This window comes from Sinocyclocheilus anshuiensis, unplaced genomic scaffold (assembly GCF_001515605.1).
Source record: "Sinocyclocheilus anshuiensis isolate Anshui unplaced genomic scaffold, SAMN03320099.WGS_v1.1 scaffold306, whole genome shotgun sequence".
NCBI lineage: Eukaryota > Metazoa > Chordata > Actinopteri > Cypriniformes > Cyprinidae > Sinocyclocheilus > Sinocyclocheilus anshuiensis.
Window position 1 is genome coordinate 2,140,542 of NW_015544175.1, and position 11,174 is coordinate 2,151,715.

The 11,174-nt window shown below is 36.7% G+C and overlaps 1 protein-coding gene across 2 annotated transcripts; it reads left to right on the top strand.

Annotated features, from left to right (window-relative positions):
* The first annotated feature begins 2,763 nt into the window (after positions 1-2,763).
* Positions 2,764-9,854, top strand: LOC107696162 (paired mesoderm homeobox protein 1-like). 2 transcript variants are annotated; one of them, XM_016496378.1, is made up of 5 exons: positions 2,764-3,548; positions 6,309-6,484; positions 7,562-7,743; positions 8,469-8,530; positions 8,753-8,891. In XM_016496378.1, the coding sequence occupies exons 1-5, from the start codon at positions 3,302-3,304 to the stop codon at positions 8,806-8,808; spliced, it is 723 nt and encodes a 240-aa protein (XP_016351864.1). In that variant the 5' UTR covers positions 2,764-3,301; the 3' UTR covers positions 8,809-8,891. The 2 variants fall into 2 exon arrangements, with proteins under 2 accessions (XP_016351864.1, XP_016351863.1); XM_016496377.1 differs by lacking the exon at positions 8,469-8,530 and having other exon boundaries at positions 8,753-9,854.
* Positions 9,855-11,174: the final 1,320 nt, after the last annotated feature.

The following is an 11,174-nucleotide window of genomic DNA, read 5'->3' on the forward strand; positions in this document are numbered from 1 at the left end:
ACATATATATATATATATATATATATATATATATATATATACTAAATGTTTATGGTGTCGTGAGCAATAACTGGACGACTTCTGTTGAATGGTAAAACGCGTTTTAAGACAACATTTTTCTCATTGTCTGAAAAAATGCAGTGCTGGTGTAGTCAGACTTGGGCCATGTTAAAGCGTGTTTATAAATAATAATTCAACACTACTGATGCGAGAACGCTGCTTATTTTAAAAGTACTTGCTACAATACTACCAAACCAAACAAAATCCCATTTCCTATTCTTATAATAATTAGTGTGCTACGAGGCGCATTAAAATGGTCGTACACATCTCCTGACAAATTGGTCAGTGCTTTTTCTTTATTATTTGCGTGTAAGAATATATTGTGTATATTGTTTTAACTACTGTAAATTGGCTAATTTTAAACAAACGGACAATAGGCTACACACGTTTTTAATTCAAAGGATGTCATGGTTTTTTCAATCACATGGTTCTGTGGATAGAAAATATGTAGGCCTATATATTCTGAGACGTGAACTTAAGTGTATTGTCCTTGTTCTGGGTTTTATTTCGATTACTAATTCACTCCTTTTGTAATTCATGCATTTAGCTGGATTGTTGAGTCTGTTTTTATCACAATGCCATTATGTCAATCCACAGAGTTATGAGTCATGTTTTCAATTACACACATTATAAAAGCATCTGTTGAAAAATCATAACAGGCAAAGAAATACATTTACAAAACACATTTCAATGATGATTTGTCCTTTGGTGGTTTTTTAATAATTTAAAATGTATTATTATTATTATTATTATTATTTATGTTTATTTATTTACTTTTTTTTTTAAGCGAAATACAATAGCCCTTCATTTCGTTATTTTGTCCATCTATTTACAGACTTTCCATGGTCATGGAAAACCCAATGATATCGGGAAGATTATGCTTTACAGGCCTGGAAAACTGCCCTGGAAAATGCAGATGAATAAAATCTAAAAACGTAATTTATTCTAGTTCAGTTCTAAAACATTTAGTGCAGTATCTTTATATTTTATTTAAATCTCAGCAATATCAAATGAATGGAAAAGTCATAGAACTCCACTGATCAAATATTGGATTTTAAACCAATGGAATTCGATTAAAATGGAAACAAAATAAGGAAATTGATGAAGAACACTTTCTGGTATAGCTGTCCAAATTATAAATCTTTGTCTAAATTTAAGTTGTCGGTCCAAAGTCATCTTGAAACAGAAAAAAACTTTAACGTTTGGATTTTAACAGGCCAAAAACAAATGTAGCCTAATGTCTTTCAACTGCATGGGACGTCTGAGTTCAAGCGATGATGGACATGTGCCACACGGATTTGACATTTGTCTAAAAAACGTTTTGCTGGTTGTGGTTGAAAGGACCGGTTTTACAGACTGTCTTCTATTGCACGATCCCTCACCAGGCCTTTTTTAGAGAAGTCGCTTGTAGAGGAGCTGGCAGCTGAGGGAATGTAGAGGGAGAACTAATGATGAAAAAGGTCTACTCCATCCCAACAGCGGCTTAATTAAATACATGGAAAGAACGAAAGCAGCACATCTGGGTTCAATCCGTTTTCCTTTGATGGCATCAAGTGTTCTTTTCCCAGATCTGGGGCTGGAAGCTACGGGATGTCTGTGGCAGTAAGGAGCCTATAGACTCTTGCCATTGAAACACATGCACATCTACCTTGTGAAAGCCCCTGTTTATAGCTCACCAAGTGGTCTGACACTACTCCCGTCCCAGCTGGAATATAGGCCACTGCAGCCAGAACTTTCTCCGGTTTTTGGTTTGACAGATAACGTAGTCTATGCGAGTCTGGATGACAAAAAGTTATCTAGATGACAAAACTTTGAACGTTAGTTGTAGCATTGAAATAGGCTATTAACTGCTAATGCATGTGCTTTGTTATGGTTGCCAGAGTATTCTTATAGGCTAGTGGTATTATCAAACTTCTGAGAAATTAAATTGTCTTTATTTCTTTTGAAAGAAGGCCGAACAACATTATATATTTGAGGGTACTGAACAAACGAATCAATGAACATTACAGGCAGAGTATCATCTTTTAGCCAATGAAAATGATGCTATGCAAGGAAGCGAATGAAAAAACGCCGAACGCATTATCAAAAATAGGCCTGTGTCTTTCCAAAAAAAATTAAAAAATACTGGTGATAGGACCTTAAGGGGCTATTCACACAGAACGTTTTGTTTTATTTTTTGTATTCCACCGAGCTGCTTTTCCGTTGTTTTTAATGTAAACATGTGACTGACGTCTTTTCACCCCGTCTTGCGTTTTTTGTTGCGCTTTTGCGAATGACACAGCGTTCTAAAGACGCGGCGTTTTTCCCATTCCAATTTTTTTAACGCAAAAACACGTTCTGTGTGAATGGCCTCAATGGTTCAACTTTACCTAATACGGCCTCGTTTTCATTCGCGTAAAAACTTAAAGATGCCATCTTACTACATCTGTATTTAACCAAACCATCCAATTAATGGACATTTCTTACAAACTTAATGTCTAGATGCCACCACTCGCGTTAACATTGTTTATGTTAGTTTTGTTGGGCGAAATGATAAAAAGTGACAGATATCTGGAATTCAGAGATTGGGGAGGGTTAACCTTCGAAGGGAGACTGTGATGAGGAGGGAGGAGGGCTGTTAATCGTCAAAGACAGCACAAAGTCTTTTGCCACGTAATTACGAGAGCCTTTCAGCTCCATCTTCTCTCCCAGGGGTCTCAATTTTTCATTTACAATTCACTCCACTGCATGCCAGTGAGCGCGCCGTTTGAAGTGCCAGAACGTGTGTGTGTGTGTGTATGTGTGTGTGAGTGAGCAGAGAGCACGGCTTAGAGCAGAGGAGAGAGCCAACGGCTTCGGGAAGGCGGTGGAGTGTCCTGCCTCCTCTCGCTGCTTTACACGCATGCATCTGAAAGGCATCAGCATTTCTGGATCGGCGCTCAGTCAACAGCTTTGGAGCTCGGGGAGTTTTTCCCCCTATTGAAGCAACAATATTTTGTAGAAAGAGATTATATGGCTACGAGGGAACGGATTCAACAGACTTCGTGGTCTTTATAGTTCTATTAAGTTCCACCAAGTTTTAGACCAGGTTGAAATATTGCTCCACCTGGATAAGTAGCTATCATAGTCAGCAAAGGCAAAGAAGACATCGGTTTGGAGGCGCTGTTTCTTATGAGTTTGTCTTCAAATATAGGTTACGCAAGGAGGACCTGTTTGGTTAACCTAATACACAGTTTTTTTTCTCTTGTATCGTATTTGCGTCATGACTTCTAGCTATGCCCATGTAATGGACAGACAAGCAACCATATCCAGCAGACTGGAGAGTCCCATTACAGCCAACCTGGAAAACCTGCAAGCCAAAAAGAACTTCTCGGTGAGCCACCTGTTGGATCTAGAGGAGGCTAGAGAAATTGTCGGTTCTCAGGCGGACGAAAGTGTTGGCGAAACGGGCAGGACTATGCTGGAATCTCCGGGTTTAACCAGCGGCAGTGATTCAACACAACAGGAGAGTAAGCGTCTGCTCATATTCCATAAGAAAATCAAGTGTTGTTGTAGACAGATAGGCAGAATCATTAATATTGAACACTAGAAAATAAACTGACAATAGCAGACTGGTAGCGTTCAAAAAACTGTCAAATTTTATGACTACTTGAGTGTGGTGTAGTAAGAGACGGGATTAATCTGTAAATTAAATTTAGGATTTTTAAAGGCTATACTTGCCTACTATAGCTACAGTTTTCATTAGCAAATAGACAGGTGATACGAAAATTCTCTCCTGAAAGAAGAAGAAAGAATTCCGCATGATAAAAGTTTATGGGTCGTGAACGCATTTTGTACATAATTTATGATGGTTGACATTCCAGTCCGTAATGCATTAATGAAAATATGGCCCCGTAAACGTCGCGAACCTGCTTCCTGACATCGACTATATTTTCATAATTTGCTTTAGGCTATATAATATTTAGCAGAGCATATGCAAAGGGGGAAAATATGAAAATGAATGACAGGCAAATGTCTTTTTATTTATTTATTAGTTTTCTTGGTCTAAGGAAAATATGAACGATAAAAAGGGCGCTATAAAAATACAAAAAAAATAAAATACTAACAAAATACTAAATCTACTTTCTGGACCTTTTCAGTTCGTTGAATCACTATAATTTGTCATCATTATCCTGCATCCGGAGAACATAGCCTACATATGCGATTATGGTATCAAATAGCAAACTCCCATTACTTATGCCTACAGCTATAGGCCTATATGCTAAGTCGTGTCTTCTGTGCTTTGCGGGAAATAGGAAAAAATATTTTGGCCTGTTGATATCTTTCAAACTTATGTTACAGTGGAATTATTTTATTAACCTAAAATTTAGAAGGCTATATTACGGGTAGGCCCTACTTTTTACATTACGCTTTCTATATTAGGCTATTTATTTATTTATTAATCGTAACAATTTAAGAGAATCACGTTTGCTTGTACATTGCCGTTCTTATAGTAGTGAAATTCACAATTTAATAATAATAATAATAATAATAATAACTTTTCCCCCAACTGATTCTGTTGTATTTTAAGACCGTACCTCTATCCTGAAATTAACATTTTATTACGTAAAGTAGGAAAGGGTTGTCAACAGTATCTGCATTTGTTTTTGTTTTTTCGTTTATTCCCCAGCCGCGCGTTAGAAGATTAAACCCGTTAGTTCTCTTTTGGTGTGCAAACCAAGTATACTCACACACCATTCACATAGCTATAATTTCAAACTCTGAGAACGTGAGTTTGGTTTTAGATTATAATTTACAGTTTAGCTAAGTAATTTATGTTTTTAAGGACAACATTTTGATGAAATTTGCCCCACAAATTTGATTAAATTCACACTGAAATGTATGTATTAATATCAATGGTCTTATTGTTGTCATCTTTTGAGGATTGTTCCAAGATGAGAAATGACAAATACAGGGAAATCAGAAAAGGTTTCATGAGGTTTTCAAACACAGTCTAATATTCTTGTTTTATATTTTGTTAGAATCCATTCACTCATGAATTATTTGTCAGTGTTTTTCCTAAAACTCTTGGACTCATTTTGTAGAAGCATTTTTAAGCATTCCCCATAACAAGCCCAATGCCCCATTAAACCACTTGAGTTTTCATTTAAATGAAGCAAACAGGAAGTTTAAATAGTACTTAAACTGACCTTTACAATCTGAAATTGAACCAATAAAATGCTGGCATTTAACAATCTTTACAACAAGCCTAAAGGGCCTATACCCCCTGCTATGCCTAGGTCAAATGTCAGTCTTCATCTTGTGATCCTTTTGGAAAATTATGGTAGTGTAACTACTGTTGTCATGAAAAGCAAAGGGATGGCAAATCCATAGGCTGCAGTTTGTCTGTGCTGTCAGATGAATGATTATCGAGTCTCATGAGAGTCTGAGTTAAGTGTGCTTTTGGTTGTAAAGTACTGATGGGAATATGCTCTTTAAACATTGTTTCAAAATATGCCTGTTTTGACATGCTCCTTTTCTAGGTTGTATTATTTATTTATTGCTTGATTGTAAAAGTACCAGTGAAACAAACAGAGGACATTTTGCAGTACTGTTGGCCGGATTAAATAACAGCAAAGGCATTTCTAAACCTTTTCTCTGTTTATAAATCTTTCCTTTAGTGCTAACTAAAGATAAAACATGAGCAAGAACAAAAACCATGATCGCACGTGATCGCAACCATGATCGTTTGTCTAAAGAAATCCATGACATGAAAAGCAAAGTTAAAGTTATATTTATAAATGACTTGAGGGGGGAAATTAGCCCCTATTATGGGTTTCTGGTCTTGTGAGAAATAACTAAACATTATTCATTAGATATATTGTACAGTAATGCCCACTGGGTTAATAACTAGAATCACTTCACTGGTTGCAGTGTAAATTTGTGTTAAATATTATTTTTCAAGCCACAGTAAAAAATACAAAAGGCAAAAATGTAAATATTATATTTTAATAAATAGTTGTTTGTGATTTATGCTTTGCAAACATGTATCAATGAGATTTATCTTTTTTAAGGTTTCCTTTAAATTATAACACTTATCAAGATGTTATTTTAGAATAACATCTTATCATCTGTTATTATTTCTAAATCAGCAGCATACAAAATAACAATAATGGCAATGATAATAACAGTAACATAATGAGAACTATACACCTGCTGATGGATATTAAATTTGAATTATATAAAAGCTGCATCTCCTGATATAACTTTATATGTGTGTGTTTTACCAGATGAGCAGCTGAACTCAGAAGAAAAGAAGAAGCGTAAACAAAGGAGGAATAGAACCACGTTCAACAGCAGCCAGCTGCAAGCGCTGGAGCGAGTGTTTGAGCGGACACACTACCCAGATGCCTTTGTTAGAGAAGACCTGGCACGCAGGGTCAATCTCACCGAGGCTAGAGTTCAGGTAAACTTCACACCCCACAATCACCATCTGCATTCTATTGGGTCTTTACTGGTTGATTAGAGAATGCATCAATTTTGAGAATTTCATAAAAAAGCATACTGAACTTTATGCATAATACTTCAAAATAATATGGACCAAAATCAAAAGAAGATTTAACCACTTGCCTAATTCAAGGTTTCAGCAAAGATGCAGTTACAGATGTACGTGATGGTAACACTGAAGCTTGGTGTTGTCATCGGCCCCATCGTCAGAGTTCAGTATGATTGTTTAAAAATCCCCAGCCGATCACTCTGCCTCTCAGCACACATGCTGTCGGCTGCAGCCAGTCTCCACATTCTCCTGTAATGAGACTGTTTTTGTAGAAAGATGGGATTATTCCCGTTTATAGATCAAGAGAAGGAAGGGGAGAATGAAAGGAAAGAAACAGAACAAACACATCTGCAATTAATGTGTCCCAGAAAGGGAGCAATACAGAAATGCTTTGATAAAAGAGACTTTGAGCTCATTCCTCAGGCGCTGCGTAACCGGACACTGTGCCTCCACCAGGCCTGGTGCTGCAGCCAAGGCTTCGAGATCTGGGCTTCCCGCTCTGTCTTCAACCATGTTTCTCAAGCGCATTTGCTCACTCTTCAAACCTCTGATGTGTCCTCTGCAAAAAAGGTGTACATGTGTGCACCGGCGGATCAGGATACATTTCAAAAAGTGCAGCCAAATATTGTACTACAAGGGCAAAATGCAGTTATGTTAAGTTTGAAACTGGAAAAAATGTTTTTGATTGCATTTTGATTGATTTAATATCAATCTTAACACTCTGTTTTCTGAATCTGATCATAGCTGAGCCAGTCATGTAAGTAGGGAACAATTTCAAGCATAAAAAAAAAATCATCTAAGGTCACAGAACACAAAAACATCTGAAATTTTATAGCTTTGATCTAGCAATTTTTTGTTTTTGATGCAGGCAATATTATACCAGCTAATGTTTTGAATCTAAGAATCTGCTTTCCTCTGCAATTTGTCTTCAATCGCTGTGCAATAAGTAACCACCATACTGTGTCATTTCGGCTTGTGTTCTCATAGGTGTGGTTCCAAAACAGACGGGCAAAGTTTCGGCGCAATGAGCGGGCAATGCTGGCCAGTAAGAACGCTTCACTTCTCAAATCATACTCAGGCGATATAACGGCAATGGAGCAGCCTATCGTCCCCCGTCCTGCACCACGTCCGAACGACTACCTGTCCTGGGGGAGCGCAGCCCCGTACAGGTAACTCTCTGAGTCCTTCTCATCCGAGCGCTCTGGTTACATTTCATTTCCTCTCTGTATGTCCTCTGCTCTCCTGCCGTGACTTCATCTTCTCCAATTGCCCATGTTTTCTTCTTCCAAATGTTTTAGATTAGATTTTTTTTGTACAATTTCATTCTTAAGCTCTTTTGTTTTCCTTCAAATACAAGCAGAAACGGCAATGCCCTGCTATTTCCAGCAGCGTTGCGTAGGTATAATAGTCCAAAGTAGCACAAGGACTGGCTAGCAAGTCGTTTTCCGCTACTCTTTGTGAAAGTGATGGAGGGCCAATCCCCTGATGATGAAGTGATAATCTGAAAACAAACCATATTAAATCCGCCTGTGACCCTCATGACCTTTGGGCCATAGGATACAAATTGATTTTCAGAGGGAGAAAAGTCCATTGGGCAGGATTTTTTGTGACTCTAGTTACACTTTGCTTGTGATTTACAGTAATCTTCATTCTTAAAAGCCATATAGAGTAACTAACTCTGCCACTCCGGCCAAATACCTTTTTCCCAGCAGCTGAAATATGCAACTCGACTGGGAACACTTTCTGGCATGGATGCGCATTTGACTAGCGACCATGCCAGTAAAACGAGCTTGCACAATTTCAACGCACACCTAACGTATTACTGTGCACATATAATGCATACATATTAATGCAGTATTTCTGAAGAATTATTAACTATTTATATATTCTTAAGCTGGTACCCAAGGCCGGAGGGAGGGCCAATGCGAATGCCACAGAAAATGCTGCCCACAGAAAGCAAGTACTTTTTACATTTCTTTTTATGGTTTATCATTTAAATTGAAAAATTAAAAAATTATATTTTGGATTAACATGAAAACAATAAACATTTTCTATATTTTTTTTTTATTCATTTTAATTTTAATTTGGGGCTTATTTCTCATCAATTGAATCTAACTGAATTTGGAATACATTTAACATATTCAAATTTAAATGGACTATCTCATACCTTATTTTCAGCACCATGGCAACCTACCCACCCTCTTGTGCCAACACCACTTCCACCCAGGGAATGAATACGGCCAACAGCATTGCTAACCTGAGACTGAAGGCCAAAGAGTACAGCCTCAACCAGGTGCTCACTGTCAACTAAGCCTGAAACGAGGGACGAGATGAGGGGACAAAGAGAAGCAAGAGATGTTGAGAAGAGAAGAACGCAGAGGAGCTGGATTAGTTTGGCCTTCTGCAGTGTCAGATCAGAGTGGATGTGACTTTTCGCCCCCTCCTAAAACAATGGAATTGCATTGGTGTCCCTCTCATTTGGCTTTTTTCTTCATCACAGATGAAGGTATGTTTTTGAGAAACTTAATCTCATTTTGTACTGATCTGAAGATTGTAAAGGCGGCGCAAGGTCTGCTCTTTGGAGAACAAATCAACGAGCAGGGCTCCGCTAAATCCGTAAGAAGTGGCAGACGGAGCGTCTGGATGGTGTAAGCTGTTCTTTCCTTGTTCTTTTTTGGCTTCATTTTGGGTCGAACCGGACGGAAAGTAAAGACACTTTCATGGCAAACAATGGAGGACTGTTGTTCACCATTCACCACTGAATGGTTTAAATTACACAAGAAGTTTAATGCTGAGATTTGGCAAAATAGTGACCCAAAATGTCTCCACATCTACATCCAGTAGAATTAAGACACATTTGTGGACTTTAATCAGTAAAAATGAGAGGTTTAAAACTATCAGTGCTGATGGGAACACTGGGGTCGGATTACATCTTTTAATGTCTTGAATATTACACCAGTTTATAATAAATACTGTGCCCCATGGTGACCAATGTATCTGCTCACAGTGCATTAACACAACTATGTTTTTTTTTTTTACCAGTTATATTTTCCTTCTTATATTTGGAAACCATATAGTAATAAAACATTTTCAAGCAATAAATCTTATACTATTGTGTTGAATCCTACAGTTGAAGAGACATGCATATTTGTTTTTGCTGTTTTTGCTAAATGCTCATATTTGACAAACTGTTGCAGGCAACAGTATTATTACTTCAAAATGACCTTACAAAATATATCCGTATGTTACATTTCTTGCTTTATGTTAGTCAAAACACCAATGCTACAAAAAGAAATAATCCAAAATGAATTTTGTTTCATATTATAGATTTTGATGGCTATCAGTGTTCTTTAAATTGTGTCCGATACTATGTGAGAGAAAAATGGGTTTCAAATGTGTCCTATGATATATTAAGATTATTTTTGACCTGTTCGAGTTTTTTGTAGGTTAAGTCTTTCTGTGGAACACTCTAAGCAACACACCTGTGTTATTACAAACAATTTTAGAGCATCATACAATACTATGCAATGCCGCTGAGCTATGTTTTTCTGGTTGTGTTAATCCTGTCTAAACATCTCAGAACTTTTAACAAATGTTGATTCTTCACGGTTTGCCTATTTACAAAGAAAGAAAATGCCCCACCAATTTAAATCAAATTCAATTTATGTACTTTTTTTCATAAGTTTAAATTGATTATTCTCAATTTAATTGCAAATTCAGTAATTTTTTGACAGAAGCTCTTTACATTGATGGAGTAGTGTTATATTTTTCTTTAACATATGTACTGAACATGTGTTACTCAATATGTTAAGTACAGATCAGATCCTATAGATCTGATACACAATGTGGTGAAAATAACTTTTTGAGCCACATCTGTAACTCTACTTGTTTACATGTGTGTTCATGTGTATGACTTGATCACTTTGGGGAAATTTAGAGCGTTTAAGTTTATATCTGGTTACCAATTATGTCCTATATAATATAAGTAGATAGCCACAATGGTAAGCATTTTTTTTGTCACAGCATGATGAGAAGCGAATCCCAGTTACCCCTATATTTCTATGGGGGAAAGAAAATACAAAAAGAAAGTATGTCTACATTTTCTTACACTTAAAATAACGTAAAACAAAAATCCAAAATTTTATTTTTGTAACACCAAACCAATTGCATAAAAAGAAAATGTGTTGACTACAAGCAAATTAGTGACAAAAAAAGGGATGCTCGCAGAATCACTCAAAACAAAAACTAAAATAAACAAACTTGATTGAGTCTAATAGGATTTTTTCTCCAATAATCCAAGACTGCAGTATATATGATGTACTGACTGCTGTATCTGTGACACTGAATTAAAGGTTTTATCAGTATATAATGATTAACAATTGTTCCAACAGCTAAAATATTATGTATGTCAATGTATGCAAAAACTGAAATGCCAACTTGCTGAACACAGTGATTTTGTGTCATTTACTTTATGCTATAAATGCTTATATGTGACCCTGGACCACAAAACCAGTCTTAAGTCGCCAGGGTATATTTGTAGCAATAGCCAAAAATACATTGCATGGGTCAAAATTATAGATTTTTCTTTTATGCCAAAAAT

Bases quoted from the DNA above. Each gene is read 5' to 3' on its own strand.
- LOC107696162 (XM_016496377.1), top strand. From the start codon at position 3,302: ATGACTTCTAGCTATGCCCATGTAATGGACAGACAAGCAACCATATCC. The intron at 3,549-6,308 runs GTAAGCGTCTGC...GTGTTTTACCAG, and splicing joins TGATTCAACACAACAGGAGA to ATGAGCAGCTGAACTCAGAA. The intron at 6,485-7,561 runs GTAAACTTCACA...GTGTTCTCATAG, and splicing joins TCACCGAGGCTAGAGTTCAG to GTGTGGTTCCAAAACAGACG.